Here is a 20,246-nt window from a genome sequence, read left to right as displayed (position 1 = left end):
CGATCAGTCACAGCACCTTCTCCATAAACTGCACAAATCTTTTTGTGTGTTTTAGTTGGTTTTGACCTTTCTTGAAATAATAAGGCATAAGATACTGAAAATGTTCCTTTTTTTCTTCCATCTTCAATATTAAAATGGCTACACAAAAATTCACCAATTTTGATCTCTTTTTTAAAATGCACGCTGATATGACTGCTGTCACAATACAATCTAACAAAATTGTTTCAAATGAAGTTAAAAACAACTAAGTGCTGCTAGAGCCATCTTACGGAAAAAACAGAACGAACATTTTGGCCCACCCAATACTTGCCTTATTGCAATAGATGGATCCCCATTCAATAGGTGTAGTGAGGATTGGCATTTTTGTCTTATTCTTGTTTAGTGAGAAAGTGCCCAGTATTTCACCATACAGTGTAATGTCAGTTATTGGTTTTTCATAGATTCCCTATATCAGATGAAGTGAGTTCTTTTCTGTTCCTAGTTGACTGAGGGTTTTAATCATGAATGGGTGTTACATTGTGTCAAATGTTTATTCTTCATCTATTGAGATTATCATATGAATTTTTGTTTTTAGTCTGAACATGGTAAGTTATGTATATTGATTTTCAAATGTTAAACCAACCTTGCATACCTCATATAACCTGCTTGCTAATGGTGTGTTATTCTTTTTATGTATTGCTTAAAACATTTGACTTTTAAAAAAATGATGCTTGTGTACATATTTTTGAGAGATGTTGATTTGTGCTTTTCTTTTTTGTCATATCTTTATCAGGTTTGCTATTAAGATTATGTCAGCTTCATAAAATAAGAATTGTTTTCCCCTTTTTAATTTTATGATAGAGTTAGCATGAGATTTGTGTTATTCTTCCCCTAAATGTGCAACAGACTGCATCAGTGACAGACTGATCTAGGCCCATCTATCTGGACCTAGAGTTTGGGATGGTGTTTAATAATGAATTTGATTACTTAATAGGGGTATTCATATTTTCTGTTTTGTTTCAGTCATGGTAAGTTGTCATTTTCAGAAAATTTATTCCTTTCATCTCAGTTATTAAATTTGTTAGCATAAAATTGTTCATACTATTCTTTTATTATCTAATTAATTCCAGTTTTAATGTTCATTTTTACCCATAACTTAAAAAAAATTCTAACAGGACAGATATTTTTGTGGTACTTTTAAATTTATTTTTTGTTTAAATAAACTTTTAATTTTAGAATAGTTTTAGATTTACAGAAAAGTTGCAAAGATATTACAGAGAGTTCCCAAATACCCTTCACCAAGTTTTTCCTATTATTTACATCTTATATTACTATGGTACATTTGTTACCACTAAGAAACCAACATTAGTTCATTACTATTAAATAATCTCCATACTTTATTCAAATTTTAATAGTTTTTTAATACTGTCCTTTTTCTGTTCCAGAATCATCCAGGAGACATTACATGTCTCCTTAACCTTCTCTGGTCTATGCTAGTTTCTCAGACTTTCTGTTCTTGTGTTTTGTTTGTTTGTTTGTTTTTGTCTTTTGATGACCTTAACAGTTTTGAAATCAAGCTTTTTTATAGAATGTCTCTCATTTTGGGTTTGTTTGAAGTTTTTCCTCATGATTAGTATATGGTTGTGGAAGATCACAAAAGTGAAATGCCATTCTCATTATATCATATCAAGAGAGTATACTGTCAGCATAACTTATCACTAGTGATGTTTACCTTGATCACGTGGTGGAGGTAGAGCTTGTCCGGATCGCCACTGAAAGGCTACTTTTTTCATCCTTCCATAGTCTTACTCTTTGGAAACAAGTCACTAAGCACAGCTCACACTCAGGGATGGAGAGTTAAGTCCCACCTCCTTGAGGGACAATATCTACTCAAATTATTTGGAATTCTTCTGTAGAGGAGATCTATCTCTTTTATGGGAGTTTTTTTTTTTTCCTTTACTATACCATAAAATTTTTAAATTTCTAATTGTATTATATTGACATCAAGTAGTGTGGCCAAATTGTCCCCACTTCACCCCACCCCCACCCCCACCTTCCCTTTCTCTCCAATACAGATTAGAAGTTCAATTATACTGGTGAGCAAAACTAATCAGTTTTGTTGATTGATATAAACATTGTGGTATTTATGAGAACTTGTTGCCATTTTGCTTCCTTCTTCACATGAGGCTACTGGTCACTAAAATAATGATAATTTATCAGCAACATCAACAGTTTACACCCCAGTATGGAAGTTATAAGGTTGCATAGCAGACAATATCATAATGCCTTTTACTCATAAAACATTCTCAACTGGGGATGAGTGTTCATGATGTTTGAAACATTTATTGAATTTGCAGAGTGTCATGACCATACTGTTTTTGGTGTGGGTGGAAGCGAGTAATTCTACTTTTGAATCATAGAATAACAATGAAGGCTTTTAAAGAGAAGGAATGAGAATAGTAGGTGCTATTTTGGCTCTGAACAAAAATGCCCAGTGAACTCTGCCTGCTGCCATCACGAGGCACCTGGTGAGAAACACCTGCCGCTCCTCTTTTCTACCATTAAAGAACTTAATGTCAGGAAGTAAAACTCTTCCAATGACACATTCAGAAAAGAAAGGGTACAAAGCCTTATATACTTAGGAAGTTTGTATAGCTTTTGAGATAATGGCTTATATCAAATGTCCTTCTCCTCAGGATGATAAATGGTATAGGTATATTTAATGACATTAATTGTGAAGTATCTTTTGTATGAATTCCCTACCACTCTTTAGAAATAAATGGTAAAATAAATGGTATACTTATTTTGGTTGATACTCTTTCAAAGTAGTTTCCAGGCCTATACACAAGTATATGTATACTTTTACAATGCTCTACTCATACTAAATATATTATTTTAGGACAAATATCATGAGCATTTCTTCATATTATTAAAAACTTTCACATCATTTTAATGTCTACAGCATTCCAGTGAATGGAGGCACTGTAATTTAATGAGTCTCAGATTATGAAACTGTCACAAACAGTGCTAATGAACACATCTGCATAGTCATCTTTGACATATTACTGATTATTTCCTTAGAGCAAAGTTTCTCAAACTTGGCACTATTGACATTTTGGGAAGGAGACTTTTTGTTGCTGTTGTGGGGACTGTCCTGTGCACTTTAGGAGGCTGGGCAGCATCCCTGGCCTCTATCCACTAGATGCCAGTAGCACCTCCACTCCTCGTTGTGACAGCCAAAACAGTCTGCAGACATTGCCAAATGTCCCCTAAGAGCCAGAATTTCTCCGCCATTGAAAACCGCTGACTCAGAGTAAGTTCTTTGAAGAAGAATTTTCACATAAATGATATGCACAATTTAAAGTTAAAAAAAAAATCTATGTGGGTTTTATTTTCAATTTGAAGAAAGTAATAGGATATAGAGAGATAACTTAAAAATTTGTGAAAAAATTTTTTCCTGAACCTCTCCTACCAAAATTCTTAGAGTTGACTGTGCCCAGGGATTAATACAGCAGGGTCCTATTCCACTTTAGCTACAGAAGAATCACTCTATGTAGCAAGAGAGTGACAGAGGGAATTCCCTGGCGGTCTGGTGGTTAGGGCTCCATGCTCTCACTGACGAGGGCCCAGGTTCAATCCCTGGTCAGGGAACTAAGATCCTACAAAAAAAAAAAAAGAGAGCGATAGAAATCAGGGATATAAGAGAGAAGGCCCAACTCTCAAACTGCTTCTCATCTTTTTGACTCTACAGTATTTTGTGATCTCAGATTCTATAACCAAGTTTACACATTTTTGACCCCTAATGTTTTTCTTTTCTAGGCAGTAAAGAGGAGTAAGTGTTTAGATATTGAAATCAGTCCAACCAGATTCTGATACTATCCCTTACCAGTTTCTAACTAGTTGATCTTGGACCACTTTAATCCTCTTTCTGTATCTGTAAAGGGTCCACCATACAGAGTTGTTGGGAACATTAAATATGAGATGTTTTAAATCTTGGCACTGATAAAGGACTCATTAAATATTATCCACTCTCCCCCCAACAAGTTGAAAGAAGAATTATTTATTTTCTCAATTTAATTATATACTTCTAGGCCATCTGAGGAGGCATTACAACAGAAAGCATTGTCCTGAAACATTTTCATTGGTATAATAACGCATGTGATATTAGAAATGTAAATTTCATAATTGTGTATGAGACACCATGGTAGCTGCTATTTGAGTTACTTGGAACAGTATCCCATCGGGTGAGTGTGGGAAGAAAATACTAGATGCTTGATTTTCTATGTATTTTAAATTTCATCCATTTTATTTTCTACTTTTATATTTGCTCATAGTTTAATATATTAGTACAATGGTGTGATGTATATGATTTATAAGTAAATAAAAATATGTTGAGGATGCTTGTTCAAAGTTTCTTTACTGCTGGGGTGTGAGATCAACATCTATTTTGGAGACCATTGACCTGGAAGGTAGCTTTTTACTGTTTCTGTGATTTGGGATGGAGGAAAGGAGTCATACATTTCACTGCCTGTCAGAATCCCCACAATTCACGGAGGGTTATTTCAACATCGTTATGCATGAAGTTTCATCATTCTTGTGGTTTTCAATAACAGTTGAGGCATGTTTTAAATGTTCCCACCCCAGTCTCTCTTTCAAGATTGATTGGAGTAGGAAGCAGGATGAAGTATTTTCCTATGTCACTGATAGTACCTGGGAAGATGTTGTTTCCCTCTGTTTTGAAAATGGAAAATAAAATACTACCTTTCTCTTTTGAAAAAACCTAAGCTAGGTATTAGGGGACAACAATGTCCAAATTAAATCTTCTCCTTGTGCCTTTCTTCAATTCTCCCTTGAATGGAATAAGGATATCTAAAAGATAATGGAGATGTATGGTAAGATTGGCGGCATGTAAAATGGTGTCGGGGTTCAGAAGGTGTTGGAAAGGAGTGGGTTGTGTGTTTGAGTGTGTGTGCACACATGCACACTCGTGTTTGAATGGGAGAACCAATATTCATGGGTTCCAGGTGTCTGGCAGGTTCTTTACATGGAACATTTACATCATCCATATTCACCCTCATACAACCAAGACATGGGAGAAGAGAATTTTTTGCCCTTCTCATGGTAAAAATTTTCAACATAAAGAAAAGATACGGTGGAAAGTTAAGGTCCTGTTGTATCCCACATTGGCCCTTCTCCCACTCCACAGGCTATCAGTATTTTGTGTATTTTGTACTTCCAGAAATTTCTATGTCTACAAGGAAAAAAATACATATACAGCCTTTTCACAAATAAGATCATAATGTGCAAATAGAACTCATATTAAAGATTTGTTATCAAACTGCTTTTCCTCATTCTGCAATAAAATTGGGATATTTTCCATATCAGTATATATAGATTTACCTCATTTTTTCTAGAGGCTTCATGGCATTCCATTGCATGGATTTACTATAATAAATTTAGCTACTTTCTTATTCAACACTGTAATATTTTTCTTTGGCTGCGTTGGGTCCTCGCTGCTGCGCACGGGCTTTATTTAGTTGCTCCGCTACGGTGTGTGGCTTCTTATTGCGGTGGGCCTCTCCTGCTGCAGACCATGGGCTCCAGGCATGCAGGCTTCAGCAGTTGTGGCACACGGGCTCAGTGGTTGTGGCTCACGGGCTCTAGAGCGCAGGCTCAGCAGCTGTGGCGCACGGGCTTAGTTGCTCCGCGGTATGTAGGATCCTCCCCGACCAGGGCTCGAACCTGTGTCCCCTGCATTGGCAGGCGGATTCTTAACCACTGCGCCACCAGGGAAGCCCCAGCACTATAATATTTTTTGCATATATCTTTGAATACTTTTCTAGGGATACATTTATAGAAATGGAATTACTGGCTCGAAAGGTATGCATGTTTAAAATTTAAATCCATCATGAGTACATCAATTTATCTACCCACAAGTGAGACATTTAAAAAAATTCATATTGTTTAAATTTTATGGGCAAAAAAGGCATTTAATTTTTCTCTTAATTTTTTCTTTCAAATATTGAGTGATATTGTGCATCTCAAAGAGGTCATTTGTAAACATGACTGAGGTTAGGGCTCTTTCTATAGTATGTTTGTTGCATCCTAATCTGTTTCTATACTTAGGGTCGCCAGAAAAGCCAGAGTGCAGACTGCAGGGAGTACGGATTTGAATGAACTTTGGCTGCTCCATCAAGCATGCTGATCACTGAGGAAACATCAGAAGCCTCACCCAAGTGACTCATCCCCCAAATCCAACAGAGGTAATAGAATAACTTACATTGCACAGCCTTTTGGCTATTTAGTTGGATGTATGAGATCAACGGTGCACACTTTCTCTGCTGGATTTTGTTTTGGGAAAGAGACTTATTGGTTAGATGTCACATTGCAATGCAGTCAGAGGCTTTGGGACCTGATTCCCAATACTCAGAAGCATAGAGAAAAATTATTTAACATCTTGGCCTCAGGTAACAATATCTACTTCATGGAGTTGCGTCAGGCATCAAATTCTATGGGGATGTACTACTGTCCACTGCATTAACTATCCTTCATGTTGTTTCATTATTTTCTGAGTCTGTACTTTGTATTGGATGGTGAAAAGCTTGAGGCTAGAGATAACCAAGGTGGCGATTTTAAGAGGCACATGAAATAAAAACGTGAGAGGTCGTGCACGTGGATTATTAGATGTCAAATGTATAATATAGCTTTATATATGTAGTGTTACCCGGATTGGACTCATGTGCTATAATTAGTTTTAAATTTATTACTATCTTTTTTGTGAAATTCAGATAGTCTGACTAGTTTGTATTCTCTAAACATTTCTTGTTTTACTCTTTCATCAGATTCCCCTCTTAAAATTCACTGCATGGTCTCCACAGACAAGAAGTGAAGGTTTTGCATTGCTACAGCCTCTCAGTTAAAAGACAGGGAATCCACATTTTCCCTCATTTTACTCTTAGGCTGCCAGTATGTTTTATAGTCTCCCACACACTTTTCTTCTCTCAAAGACAGTTTCAAGTTTAATAATTTATTTTTTAAAAGTCAGATAATTTTCAGGTAATAAAATTCTGGAATCCTGCAGACTTTAAAAGAAATACAAAGAATTAAAAAAAAAACCTCACATACCGAGCCATTTACCATGTCTATCTAAAAATTACAGCTACCCATTAGTAAGTTGCCTTATTATAGAATTGCTGATATTACCTACTTTTTAAAAACATTAAAATAAACTTCTTTGGAAGTGATGTTATTTACTAAAATAAAAAAGGCAGAATAAGGCATATATCTAAGTTGGTTTAAAATTGAAGTATATTTTATGTAAAATGGGACATTTTAAAGAATAATCTGAACAGGGAAGTCTTTTCCTACATAAATATCTTATAACTTCATCCTGTGTAATATGGGAGTTTTTCCTGTTATTTTGTGGTTTTGAGAAGTATAGCTCTTAGTTAAAATGTACCAATTTGAAGGTTTCTTAGCTTTCATTATGAGGGTACAGTGACCAAAAAAAAATCACGTGTCTCATAGTATTCTTTGTACTGCATGTAGTCTGGTCAAATGGAATCATCTACTTCAAAAGTTATTGTGAAAGAAAACTGAAAAAGAATAAATTGTGTAATTGTGTTAAAGAATAAGCTTTTACTGATCAGTTAGAAAATAACAAAGACATATTCGCTGTCTGTGCCTGGGTAGTCAGTGGGGGGTTAGTAATATTATTTTGTACAAGAAAGAATATTTTTTAAATGTGTTAAGTTGTTCTTTACTGAAGGGCATGAGAACATTGCATAATCTTTAACTCCTGCCAGAGAGGCTTTGTCACTGGGTACAACCATTTTTATAGTCTATTCATGTATTCAACCAGCATTTATTGAAGCTCTCTTCTTTTTTTTTAAAAAATTATTTATTTATTTATTTATTTATTTATGACTGTGTTGGGTCTTCGTTTCTGTGCGAGGGCCTTCTCTAGTTGCGGCAAGCGGGGGCCACTCTTCATCGCGGTGCGCGGGCCTCTCACTGTCGTGGCCTCTCGTTGCGGAGCACAGGCTCCAGACGCGCAGGCTCAGCAATTGTGGCTCATGGGCCTAGTCACTCCGCGGCATGTGGGATCTTCCCAGACCAGGGATTGAACCCGTGTCCCCTGCATTGGCAGGCAGACTCTCAACCACTGCGCCATCAGGGAAGCCCATGAACCTCTCTTCTTTTTATTCACTCTGCTAGGTACAGAGTTTGGGGTGGACCACGTTAGGGGTAAAAGAAACTCAGGAAAGCACACTGCCTTAAGTATTGACAAGCTTGAGGATGGGAGAGTATAGAGAGAGTATCATGTAAATAATAAATGATAATACAAAGAAGAATGAGAAGTAGTCATCAAATGTAAAAATGACATAATAATAAGTGCTAATATTAGCATAGTGTTCACTAATTGCCCATCATTAACTAAGGAGTTGACTCTGCACAGTGGGTCTTAGGTCATTTCCCCGGCATCCATTCCCCTCTCCGTCTCCATCTCATACTTACTGTGCAGTTTATAGGCAGATAAATATTTTCCAGGGTTTGTAATCTCCTCTCCTATGCTACGGTGATTGGTCCATTTGAGCAGGTCTGAGCCAATTAGTAATTCCTCTGATCCAGGCAGTGGTTCCAGAATGGGCTTGTTATTCACACTGGACAATGGGACCTGAGAGGTTTTCTAAGAATGTCTGGAAAAGTTCTCCATTACTATTCTGGGAGAGCTTTTCAAAGTGATCATTTTCTTCACTCCTTTGTTTTGGATGAGGAAGCCTATAATCCAATGATAGCCTCTCATAAGCATGAGGGAGAACCAGCCTTAAACTGAATCTGACACCTTAGAAGACAGAACAGAGGGAGAGAAATTAGATCCTTGATCCATGGCTGAACCACTGAATCAATCCAATCCTGAAGCCTACCTTTCCTCTGGACTTTGAGAAAAGTGAGCCAATAAAACACTTTTGTTTTTTATGCTAGTCTGAGTTGGGCTTTCTCTTACCTTCAAATAGACTAAATTATACTAAGGAGGTTTCTTTTTCAGTCTTCATAACAACCCTATGAAATAGATGATAGTATTGTCATCATTTTATGGATGAGGAAGCTGAGGCCTGGAAAGTTCAATAGCTTGTGCTGAACCACGAAAGTAGTAAGTGGTAAAGCCAGGACTTTACCTGTGGAGTTAAATCCAGACACCGTATTCCTAAGCACCACGTCCTATTGCTTGCCATGCTTTGGGGTTGCAAAGAGAATGTCAGTCAAGTTGTAGGAAAATTATCCCAGTGCTGGAAGCGCTGGCTTTGGGCCTGTAGGTGGGACTTAAATCAGCACGAGATGGAGCTGAAGCCGCAGATTTGGAGTAGAGGGGGTCACGTGGCTGTGGCTGGGGGTCTAGTCCATGTGTGGCCTCTCAGCGGGGGAGGAGCAGCACCAACAGGAAAGCTTGGAGGTCCCCCAGAGGCTAGAAGACAAAGAAGGAGATCAGAAAAGGGTGGCATGGTCAGACAGAGGAAGTTCAAAGGAGAGAGGAGTCCTTGAATGGCAATGGTGAATCAGCAGAGGAAGCAGAAATACTGAGATTGATAATGACCTACTTCTAGTCGCTGAGATTTTGAGATGATGGGACTAGGGGTGGATTAGCTGGGAGGGGGGGGGTGAGGAAAGATGACATCACCAGGATCTGTGTACACTTGAGAGTTCAGTAGTATCATTATCTGGGCAAAGCCAGATATCAGTTAAGGAGAGAAGGTAGAGGAAGTGTTACTAGAAGGGTTTGAGTGAGAATGTGTGTCCAAGGGTTTAAAAGAGCACAGTGAAGGGGTACTAGGGGAATGGAGGGGAGAGGGGGAGGGTAAATGAGCTGGAGAGAACACAAGCATGAGAGGGCTAGCGGACTGGAAGCAGGTGTGTTTTGGTCAATGTATCAAAACGAACAAGGTGTGGAAATGTGGGAAGGAAAGAGGCAGCTTCCCAGGTTGCATTTACACTGTGGATTCCTTTGCAGTTCTGACTCCCAATGCTTTACGTCCTGCTGGCAGAAGGGAACCGAGGTGGCTATGGCAACCTGACAAACCTCAAACAATATTAATATTCACAAACATCTCTGAAAGCTGCAATCTTTTAAAAACAACAATAATACCAGCAGTGGCAGCAGCAGCAACAACCATAGTAATTTGTAACTCTCCCCTCTGGAGAAGCACAGAGCTGCATGTATTATATTTTAAATAATCAGTCACAAATTAGCTAATTGCTGCAAACCTTAAACCTGTTTTTCCCTCCAGCTTGTCATTATCTGCAGACGTCAAAACAAGTAAAATAAATGGACCAGATTTCCTTCAGATGTTTGCCGATAATAATTGTTCTCTTAAAAAATTAAAAATTGTATAAGTCTGACAGCAAAATTCCTTCCTGTGTTGTGACTTTAAAATGTCTTTTTCTTGCCTTTAAATTTCTGTTCAAGATTTTTAAACTCTGCCTTGCTCCTTTTCTGAATCATCAAATCCAGTGGTTCACCTGGAGAACTGGTTAAAATTCACCTTGGAAGAGCAATTAAAAATGCACATTGCTGGTCCCTACCTTAGAGATGTAGATTTATTAGGGCTGGACCAGGGCCCAGGAATCTGCATTTAAAATTATCTCCCTAGGTGATTCTGATGCAGAGGTACTAGGTAAGCCTGTGAGAAACAGCTCAAGTCTTTTTAGCAGGCTGGGAGCTGTGGCAGAGGATAGGGAGGTATCAATCTTTGCTCTCAAAGTTTAGTTTTTTCTAATTCTCATTTCTCTCCTCTTCACCACAAACCCTTAGTCTTTGAGATACAGGGTTATGGAAGAAACTCAGGCACTGGCATGAGGACTGGATTTGAATCCTAGGTGTAGAATTTACTAAAGGTGAACTCTTGACCAGAGGCTGGTAAATTCATTCTGACTCAGTTTCTCCATCTGTGAAATGGCCCTCAGATGGTGATGTTCAGAGAGTGCCTTACTTAATATCTAGTACACGGTAAGTGCTTAAACATTCGTGTTATTATGACCTTGATTTCTACTTGGCACTGACTGCCTGTGGGGTTGCCAGCGCCGAAGGGTTAGCTTATGGAGGTTTATATCAGGGGTACTCATGCTAGGAGTTCTGTTCTTTTACTCCCACCTTTCCCTTTCTTTTTGGCTCTGAATGAAGGCTCATCGGTGAGTTGCTGAGCCCCGTCGTGGGTGGAGAAAGAGGAGTGCTACGAGACTGACAGCAGAGCAAAGAGCATGTAGGCAGTGAGGCTCCCAGAAACCTCTGATCTTGCACAGGGTGCTGAATAGGAAAGGCACAAGGCAGGATAAAGGTATGGTTCTGCACATTTACGTTGTCTGTTGAGGGCACTGAGCAGAGAAAGTAGAGACTTTGATCTGTTTCATTTCTGCCTTTCCTTCTGGAAAGTTGATAAGGTGGGGTCGTGTAAGGGCAGAGATTAGAAAAGGCTCTTCTTGTTAATGCTGTCCCTTCTGTGTCCCCTCTGTGTACTGTAGACGTAGGGACTTGGTGAAATTGTGGAGAGTTAAGGCACACCCTAGGTTCTGTGTGTATTGCTGTGCATTCCACAAAACCTGTTACCCATCCGGTGTTTTGGCGTGACAGGATTTCTAGTTTCAGAATTGTCATTGAACAGGATCAGTGGATGGAAGTAGATAGTTTAACTCTTGGCTTGTGTTGGAGGAGGTCATTGAGAGGTCGTGACTACCCCTTGACCTGTGAGCTGGACCCAGGCATTTGGAGGATCCTCATTCCCGCCCCGTCCTTGAAATGTCCATTCTGCCCACTGCTGCCACAGCCAGAGCCATTTCAAGGATGCAACCTTGAGAGAGCAATGTGTTGTGGAGACCATCTGGACTGTGTATGTGACTGAATCCCACTAAGGCCTCTATATAAAGCTTTTAAGATCTGGGCAGGCAGGTGTGGAGATCTACTCACCTTGCAGCCCCTCAAGACGAACCTCCTCTGAAAGTTCCCTTGCTTATTCTAACAGCCACCTACCAATCCAGAGTGATCTGCCTCTTTCTTTGGTCTCTCTGTGCCCTCCGTGCATGAGGGACAGTTTGTGAACCAACAGCTTGGATCATGGATCCTCGAAAGAGAATTTTTTGGAAATTCTTAATTATTTCTTAATGCAGCAGCGCCAAGGGGCTTTAATTGATTTGCCGTAGATTGCAAACTGGCAGCTATGGGCCACATTAATTCTTTTAAAATTTTTGCTTTCTTAGCAGCACTGTTTTTAAAAAAAAGAAATAGGCCACCAGTGTAAACAAATAAACAAAAGCAACTAGGACATTTCACCTAAAAATCCGTATTTCTGGCTTTTCTTGAAAAATCCAAACAAAATACATGTGGCTACAAAAGTCCATGTGGCAATATCGGCCAAGAAGCAGGGAGCACACACACCAATTTGTTACAGCCCCTACCTGGTGATTCCCACTTGGCTTGGACTTCAGCGGCATTGGAATTTGTGACCTCAGACTTGAGAACACAAGCTGTAGGCTTAGACTGCTGGTCTTGAGTACCCACTCCTCCAGTTGCCCTGTGGAACTCGTGGTGAGCTGGTTAATCTTCTTTGTATTGTTTTCTCATCTGCAAAATAGGGATGATGATAATAATATCTACAGTATCAGATTGTTAAGAGAGTTATATTAAGAGCGGTAAGAGAGTTAAAATACATGTAAATATTGTAGAACATGGTTAGTGCCAATGGTAGTTCGCTGCTATGATCATTATTATTGTTAGTTGCTTCATTAACAGCCTGTGCTAATATCTGTGGAGTGATCTCAGCCGCTCAAAGAGAGAATAAATTTTTACCAGTTAAATGATTGAAGACTTTATGACTATAGTTTTCTGCTACATAGGAGGATATTTAAAAAATACTCCTACTTAGTATTATTGCTTACTGACTGAAGACAAGAGTGAAATGAAAGACAATAATGTGTACTCATCCTTTTATTATGAAAAATTTCAAAAATACAAAAATTAAAAAAAAAAGTCAAATGAGCATTTATATAACCTCAACCTAGATTCAACAATTAACATTATATCACATTTACTTCTTCTCTTCCTCTCTCTCTCTCAGTATTTTTTCTGTTATTTAATCTGTAGAAATCAACTCTTCATCCTAAATCCTTTTGGGTGAATCTTCTAAGAGAAAAAAAATTTCCCTACAGTACTGTTGTTATACCTAAGAAAAAAATCCCTAATTTCATATATCTATGTAATCCATAGATAAATTTCCTCAGTTGTCCTACAATTATCTTATATGAGTTTTAAAAGAAGGGGCCAATGAATGGTCACACATTGAAATGGCTTTTTAGTCTTTTTTATTTTAAAGGAATCCATTTTTAAAAAATTGAGGTGTAATTGACCTAAAAGTACACACATTAACCATTAACCGTACAGTTTGATAAGTTTAGACAGATTTACACTGTGAAACTGTCACCACAATCAAGACAGGGAACATATACATCACCCTTCAAACTTCTTCGTTCCCCTCTTTAATCTTTCCCATCCCCCTCTTTGTCCCCCTTTCCCATCCCCAGGCAACTACTCATCTTTCTGTCCCTAGAGATAGGTGTGTGTTTTCTAGCATTTCGTATAAATGGAGTCATCCAGTATGTACCATTTTGTGTCTGACTACCTTCCTTCAGCATCATTATTTTGAAATTCCTCCATGTTTTTACATATATCAATAGTTCATTCTTTCATTGCTGCATAGCATTCAGTTTTGAGGGTCTATCTATCGCAAGTTGTTTATCCATTTACTTGTTCATGGCCACCTGGATTGTTTCTATGTTTTGGCTATTTCAAATGAAGCTGCGGGAATATTTGTGTGCCACTCTTTGTAAGGACATATGCTTTTTTTGTCTTGGGTATATTTCTAGGATTGGAATGGCTGAATCATATAGTAGGTGTATGTTTAACATTTTATTTTTTAAATTTTTTTATTTAACATCCTTATTGGAGTATAATTGCTTTACAATGTTGTGTTAGTTTCTGCTGTATAACAAAATGAATCACTAATATGTATACATATAACCCCATATCCCCTTCCTCTTGCATCTCCCTCCCTCCCACCCTTTCTATCCCTCCCCTCTAGGTGGTCACAAAGCACCGAGCTGATCTCCCTGTGCTCTGCAACTGCTTCCCACTAGCTACCTGTTTTATATTTGGTAGTGTATATATGTAAATGCTACTCTCTCACTTCGTCCCAGCTTGACCCTTCCTCCTCCGCATGTCCTCAAGTCCATTATCTATGTAGCGTCTTTATTCCTGTCCTGCCCCTAGGTTCATCAGAACCTTTTTTTTTTAAATTCCATATTAATTTAATTCCATAACATATATGTGTTAGCATATGGTATTTGTTTTTCTCTTTCTGACTTACTTCACTCTGTATGACAGACTCTAGGTCCATCCACCTCACTACAAATAACTCAATTTTGTTTCTTTTTATGGCTGAGTAATATTCCATTATATATATGTGCCACATCTTCTTTATCCGTTCATCTGTCGATGGACACTTAGGTTGCTTCCATGTCCTGGCTATTGTAAGTAGAGCTGCAATGAACATTGGGGTACATGAATCTTTTTGAATTATATTTTCTCAGGGTATATGCCCAGTAGTGGGATCGCTGGATCGTATGGCAGTTCTATCTTTAGTTTTTTTTTTGTTTTTTTTTTTGTTTTTTTTTTCACACGCATGGTTAGTGCTTTACTCTTTGAAGAATGGTTCTGAAACATCACACTAAGTCAGGCTGAAAGGTAACGTGTAAAATAGTTGTATAAGGATATAACATATGTACTGACTGTTCATGCTACAAAATCTTGATCATAGAGCTTATGATACACTTAGTTAGCAGCAGCACCCAGGTTTTCCAATAGTCATCATTTTTCTCTTGTCTGCATAGACTTCTTCTCATTGGCTGCCTTCTGCTTTTGTTGCATGATCTCAGAGTCCCTCTGTTTCCTCTGAGAGGCACTCAAGCTATCCTCTTTTCTTTTTCCCTTACTAATTTCCTGGGATTTCTTCATGTTTTTCTGGCGGGCAAGTTCTCGTTGATTTCCGCGGGCCATGCTGACCACCGGACCGAGCCTGGAAAAGAGCGACTCGGAAAAGCAACGACTTGCTCGCACGCTCAGCGGCCGTCCCCACCCGTCGATCTGGAAGCCTAAGCCCGCGCGGGCCCTCAGCAGGGATACGCCTGTGCTCGGTGGACGGCCCAGCCCAACGAGGCCAGACAACAGCAGTCGGCAAGGCCGGCGAGTGACTGCACGTGAGTCCTATCTTTAGTTTTTTAAGGAACCTCCATACTGTTCTCCATAGTGGCTGTATCAATTTACATTCCCACCAACAGTGCAAGAGGGTTCCCTTTTCTCCACACCCTCTCCAGCATTTATTGTTTGTAGATTGTTTGATGATGGCCATTCTGACTGGTGTGAGGTGATACCTCATTGTAGTTTTGATTTGCATTTCTCTAATGATTAGTGATGTTGAGCATCTTTTCATGTGTTTGTTGGCAAATCTGTGTATCTTCTTTGGAGAAATGTCTATTTAGGTCTTCTGCCCATTTTTGGATTGGGTTGTTGGGTTTTTTGATATTGAGCTGCATGGGCTGCTTGGATATTTTGGAGATTAATCCTTTGTCAGTTGCTTCGTTTGTACATATTTTCTCCCATTCTGAGGGTTGTCTTTTCATCTTGTTTATGGTTTCCTTTGCTTTGAAAAGCTTTTAAGTTTCATTAGGTCCCATTTGTTTATTTTTGTTTTTATTTCCATTTCTCTAGGAGGTGTGTCAAAAAGGATCTTGCTGTGATTTATGTCATAGAGTGTTCTGCCTATGTTTTCCTCTAAGAGTTTGATAGTGTCTGACCTTACATTTAGGTCTTTAATCCATTTTGAGTTTATTTTTGTGTATGGTGTTAGGGAGTGCTCTAATTTCATTCTTTTACATGTAGCTGTCCAGTTTTCCCAGCACCACTTATTGAAGAGGCTCTCTTTTCTCCACTGTATGTTCTTGCCTCCTTTGTCATAAATTAGGTGACCATATATGCGTGGGTTTATCTCTGGGCTTTCTATGCTGTTCCATTGATCTATATTTCTGTTTTTGTGTCAGTACCATACTGTCTTGAATACTGTAGCTTTGTAGTATAGTCTGAAGTCAGGGAGCCTGATTCCTCCAGCTCCGTTTATTTTTCTCAAGATTGCTTTGGCCACTTGGGGTCTTTTGTGTTTCTATACAAATTGTGAAATTTTTGTTCTACTTCTGTGAAAAATGCCATTGGTAGTTTGATAGGGATTGCATTGAATCTGTAGATTGCTCTGGGTAGTAGAGTCATTTTCACAATGTTGATTCTTCCAATCCAAGAACATGGTATATCTCTCCATCTGTTTGTATCATCTTTAATTTCTTTCGTCAGTGTCTTATAGTTTTCCACATACAGGTCTTTTGTCTTCGTAGGTAGGTTTATTCCTAGGTATTTTTTTCTTTTTGTTGCAATGGTAAATGGGACTGTTTCCTTAATTTCTCTTTCTGATTTTTCATCATTAGTGTATGGGAATGCAAGAGATTTCTGTGGATTAATTTTGTATCCTGCTACTTTACCAAATTCATTGATTAGCTCTAATAGTTTTCTGGTAGCATCTTTAAGATTCTCTATGTATAGTATCATGTCATCTCAAAAAGTGACAGCTTTACTTCTTCTTTTCCGATTTGGATTCCTTTTATTTCTTTTTCTTCTCTGATTGCTGTGGCTAAATCTTCCAAAACTATGTTGAATAGTAGTGGTGAGAGTGGGTAACCTTGTCTTGTTCCTGATCTTAGAGGAAATGGTTTCAGTTTTTCACCATTAAGAACGATGTTGGCTCTGGGTTTGTCATATGTGGCCTTTATTGTGTTGAGGTAAGCTCCCTCTATGCCTATTTTCTGGAGAATTTTTATCATAAATGGGTGTTGAATTTTGTTGAAAGCTTTTTCTGCGTCTATTGTGATGATCATATGGTTTTTATCCTTCAATTTGTTAATATGGTGTATCACATTACTTGATTTGCGTATATTGAAGAATCCTTGCATTCATGGGATAAACCCCACTTGATCATGGTGTATGATCCTTTTAATGTGCTGTTGGATTCTGTTTGCTAGTATTTTTTGAGGATTTTTGCATCTATGTTCATCAGAGGTATTGGCCTGCACTTTTCTTGTTTTTTTTGACATCTTTGGTTTTGGTATCAGGTTGATGGTGGCCTCATAGAATGAGTTTGGGAGTGTTCCTCCCTCTGCTATATTTTGGAAGAGTTTGAGAAGGATAGGTGTTAGCTCTTCTCTAAATGTTTGATAGAATTCACTTGTGAAGCCATCTGGCTTGGGCTTTTGTTTGTTGGAAGATTTTTAATCACAGTTTCAATTTCATTACTTGTGATTGGTCTGTTTATATTTTCTATTTCTTCCTGGTTCAGTCTTGGAAGGTTGTGCATTTCTTAGAATTTGTCCATTTCTTCCACATTGTTCGTTTTATTGGCATATAGTTGCTTGTAGTAATCTCTCATGATCCTTTGTATTTCTGCAGTGTCAGTTTTTACTTATCCTTTTTCATTTCTAATTCTATTGATTTGAGTCTTCTCCCTTTTTTTCTTGATGAGTCTGGCTAGTGGTTTATCAAATTTGTTTATCTTCTCAAAGAACCAGCTTTTAGTTTTATTGATCTTTGCTATTGTTTCCTTCATTTCTTTTTCATTTATTCCTGATCTGATCTTTATAATTTCTTTCTTTTTCTAACTTTTGGGGGTTTTATGTGCTTCTTTCTCTAATTGCTTTATGTGTAAGGTTAGGTTGTTTGTTTGAGATATTCTTGTTTCTTGAGTACGATTGTATTACTATAAACTTCCCTCTTAGAACGGCTTTTGCTTCATCCCGTAGGTTTTGGGCTGTCGTGTTTTCACTGTCATTTGTTTCTAGGTATTTTTTTATTTCTTCTTTGATTTCTTCAGTGATCTCTTGGTTATTTAGTAACGTATTGTTTAGCCTCCATGTGTTTTTATTTTTTACAATTTTTTTCCTGTAGTTGATATCTAGTCTCAGTGTTGTGGTCGGAAAAGATACTTGATACAATTTCAATTTTCTTAAATTTACCAAGGCTTGATTTGTGACCCAAGATATGATCTATCCTGGAGAATGTTCCATGAGCACTTGAGAAGAAAGTGTATTCTGTTGTTTTTGGATGGAATGTCCTATAAATATCAATTAAGTCCATCTTGTTTAATGTATCATTTAAAGCTTGTGTTTCCTTGTTTATTTTCATTTTGGATGATCTCTCCATTGGTGAAAGTGAGGTGTTAAAGTCCCCCAGTATGATTGTGTTACTGTCGATTTCCCCTTTTATGGCTGTTAGCATTTGCCTTATGTATTGAGGTGCTCCTATGTTGGGTGCATAAATACCTAAAATTGTTATATCTTTTTCTTGGATTGATCCCTTGATCATTATGTAGTGTCCTTCTTTGTCTCTTGTAATAGTCTTTGTTTTAAAGTCTATTTTGTCTGATATGAGAATTGCTACTCCAGCTTTCTTTTGATTTCCATTTGCATGGAATATCTTTTTCCATCCCCTCACTTCCAGTCTGTATGTGTCCCTAGGTCTGAAGTGGGTCTCTTGTAGACAGCATATATATGGGTCTTGTTTTTGTATCCGTTCAGCCAACTGTGTCTTTTGGTTGGAGCATTTAAACCATTTTCATTTAAGGTAATTATCGATATGTATGTTCCTATTACCATTTTCATAATTGTTTTGGGTTTGTTATTGTGAGTCTTTTCCTTCTCTTGTGTTTCCTGCCTAGAAAAGTTTCTTTAGCATTTGTTGTAAAGCTGGATTGGTGGTGCTGAATTCTCTTAGCTTTTGCTTGTCTGCAAAGGTTTTAATTTCACCATCGAATCTGAATGAGATCCTTGCTGGGTAGAGTAATCTTGGTTGTAGGTTTTCGCCTTTCATCACTTTAAGTATATCCTGCCACTCCCTTCTGGCTTGCAGAGTTTCTGCTGAAAGATCAGCTGTTAAGCTTGTGGGGATTCCTTTTTATGTTATGTGTTGCTTTTCCCTTGTTGCTTTTTTTTTCATTATATTTAGTTTGTGATAGTTTGATTAATATGTGTCTTGGTGTGTTTCTCCTTGGATTTATCCTGTATGGGACTCTCTGTGCTTCCTGGACTTGATTGACTATTTCCTTTACCATATTAGGGAAGTTTTCAACTATAATCTCTTCAAATATTTTCTCAGACCGTTTGTTTTTCTCTTCTTCTTCCGGGACCCTTATAATTCAAATGTTGGTGCATTTAATGTTGTCCCAGAGGTCTCTGAGACTGTCCTCAGTCCTTTTCATTGTTTTTTTTTAATTCTACTCTGCAGTAGTTATTTCCACTATTTTATCTTCCAGGTCACTTATCCGTTCTTCTGACTCAGTTATTCTGCTATTGATTCATTCTAGAGTATTTTTAATTTTATTTATTGTGTTGTTCATCATTGTTTGTTTGCTCTTTAGTTCTTCTTAGGTCCTTGTTAAACGTTTCTTGTATTTTCTCCATTGTATTTACAAGATTTTGAATCATCTTTACTATCATTACTCTGAATTCTTTTTCAGGTAGACTGCCTGTTTCCTCTTCATTTGTTTGGTCTGGTGGGTTTTTACCTTGCTCCTTCATCTGCTGCATATTTCTCTGTCTTCTCATTTTGTTTAACTTACTGTGTTTGGGATCTCTCTTTTGCAGGCTGTAGGCTCGTATTTCCTATTGTTTTTGATGTCTGCCCCCTGTGGGTAAGGTTGGTTCAGTGACTTGTGTAGGCTTCCTGGTGGAGGGAATTGGTGCCTGTGTGCAGTTGGGTGTGGCTGGATCTTGTCTTTCTTTGGGCAGGGCCACGTCTGGTGGTGTGTTTTGGTGTGTCTGTGAACTTAGTATGATTTTAGGCAGGCTCTCTGCTAATGGGTGGGGTTGTGTTCCTGTCTTGGTAGTTGTTTGGCATGAGGCATCCAGCACTGGAGATTGCTGGCAGTTAGGTGGAGCTGGGTCTTAGCATTGAGATGGAGATCTCTGAGAGAGCTCTCATTGATTGATAATATGTTGGGCCGGGAGGTCTCTGGTGGTCCAATGTCCTGAACTCGGTTCTCCCACCTCAGAGGCTCAGGCCTGACACCAGGCCAGGGCACCAAGACTCTGTCAGCCACACGGCTCAGATGAAAAGGGAGAAAAAAAAGAAA

At 38.3% G+C, this 20,246-nt stretch overlaps 1 protein-coding gene and 1 long non-coding RNA gene across 2 annotated transcripts in view; one reads left to right on the top strand and one right to left on the bottom strand.

The window, feature by feature from the left end:
* The window catches only part of LOC309622727, a 428,773-nt gene that overhangs the window by 168,333 nt on the left and 240,194 nt on the right, over positions 1–20,246 (top strand). The window contains exon 5 of the long non-coding RNA XR_014241076.1: positions 6,106–6,242. This is a non-coding gene — a long non-coding RNA (uncharacterized lncRNA). The remainder of the gene's footprint in view (positions 1–6,105; positions 6,243–20,246) is intronic.
* Positions 14,704–15,274, bottom strand: LOC309622722 (small EDRK-rich factor 1). Its single transcript, XM_082378823.1, has one exon. The coding sequence runs from the start codon at positions 15,077–15,079 to the stop codon at positions 14,891–14,893; it is 189 nt and encodes a 62-aa protein (XP_082234949.1). The 5' UTR covers positions 15,080–15,274; the 3' UTR covers positions 14,704–14,890.

This window comes from Balaenoptera borealis (genome assembly GCF_965194805.1).
Source record: "Balaenoptera borealis genome assembly, chromosome: 2".
NCBI classification, from domain to species: domain Eukaryota; kingdom Metazoa; phylum Chordata; class Mammalia; order Artiodactyla; family Balaenopteridae; genus Balaenoptera; species Balaenoptera borealis.
This window is presented reverse-complemented; position numbering and strand designations above follow the sequence as displayed.

Coding starts and splice junctions, on each gene's coding strand:
- LOC309622722 (XM_082378823.1), bottom strand. CDS start 15,079: ATGGCCCGCGGAAATCAACGAGAACTTGCCCGCCAGAAAAACATGAAG.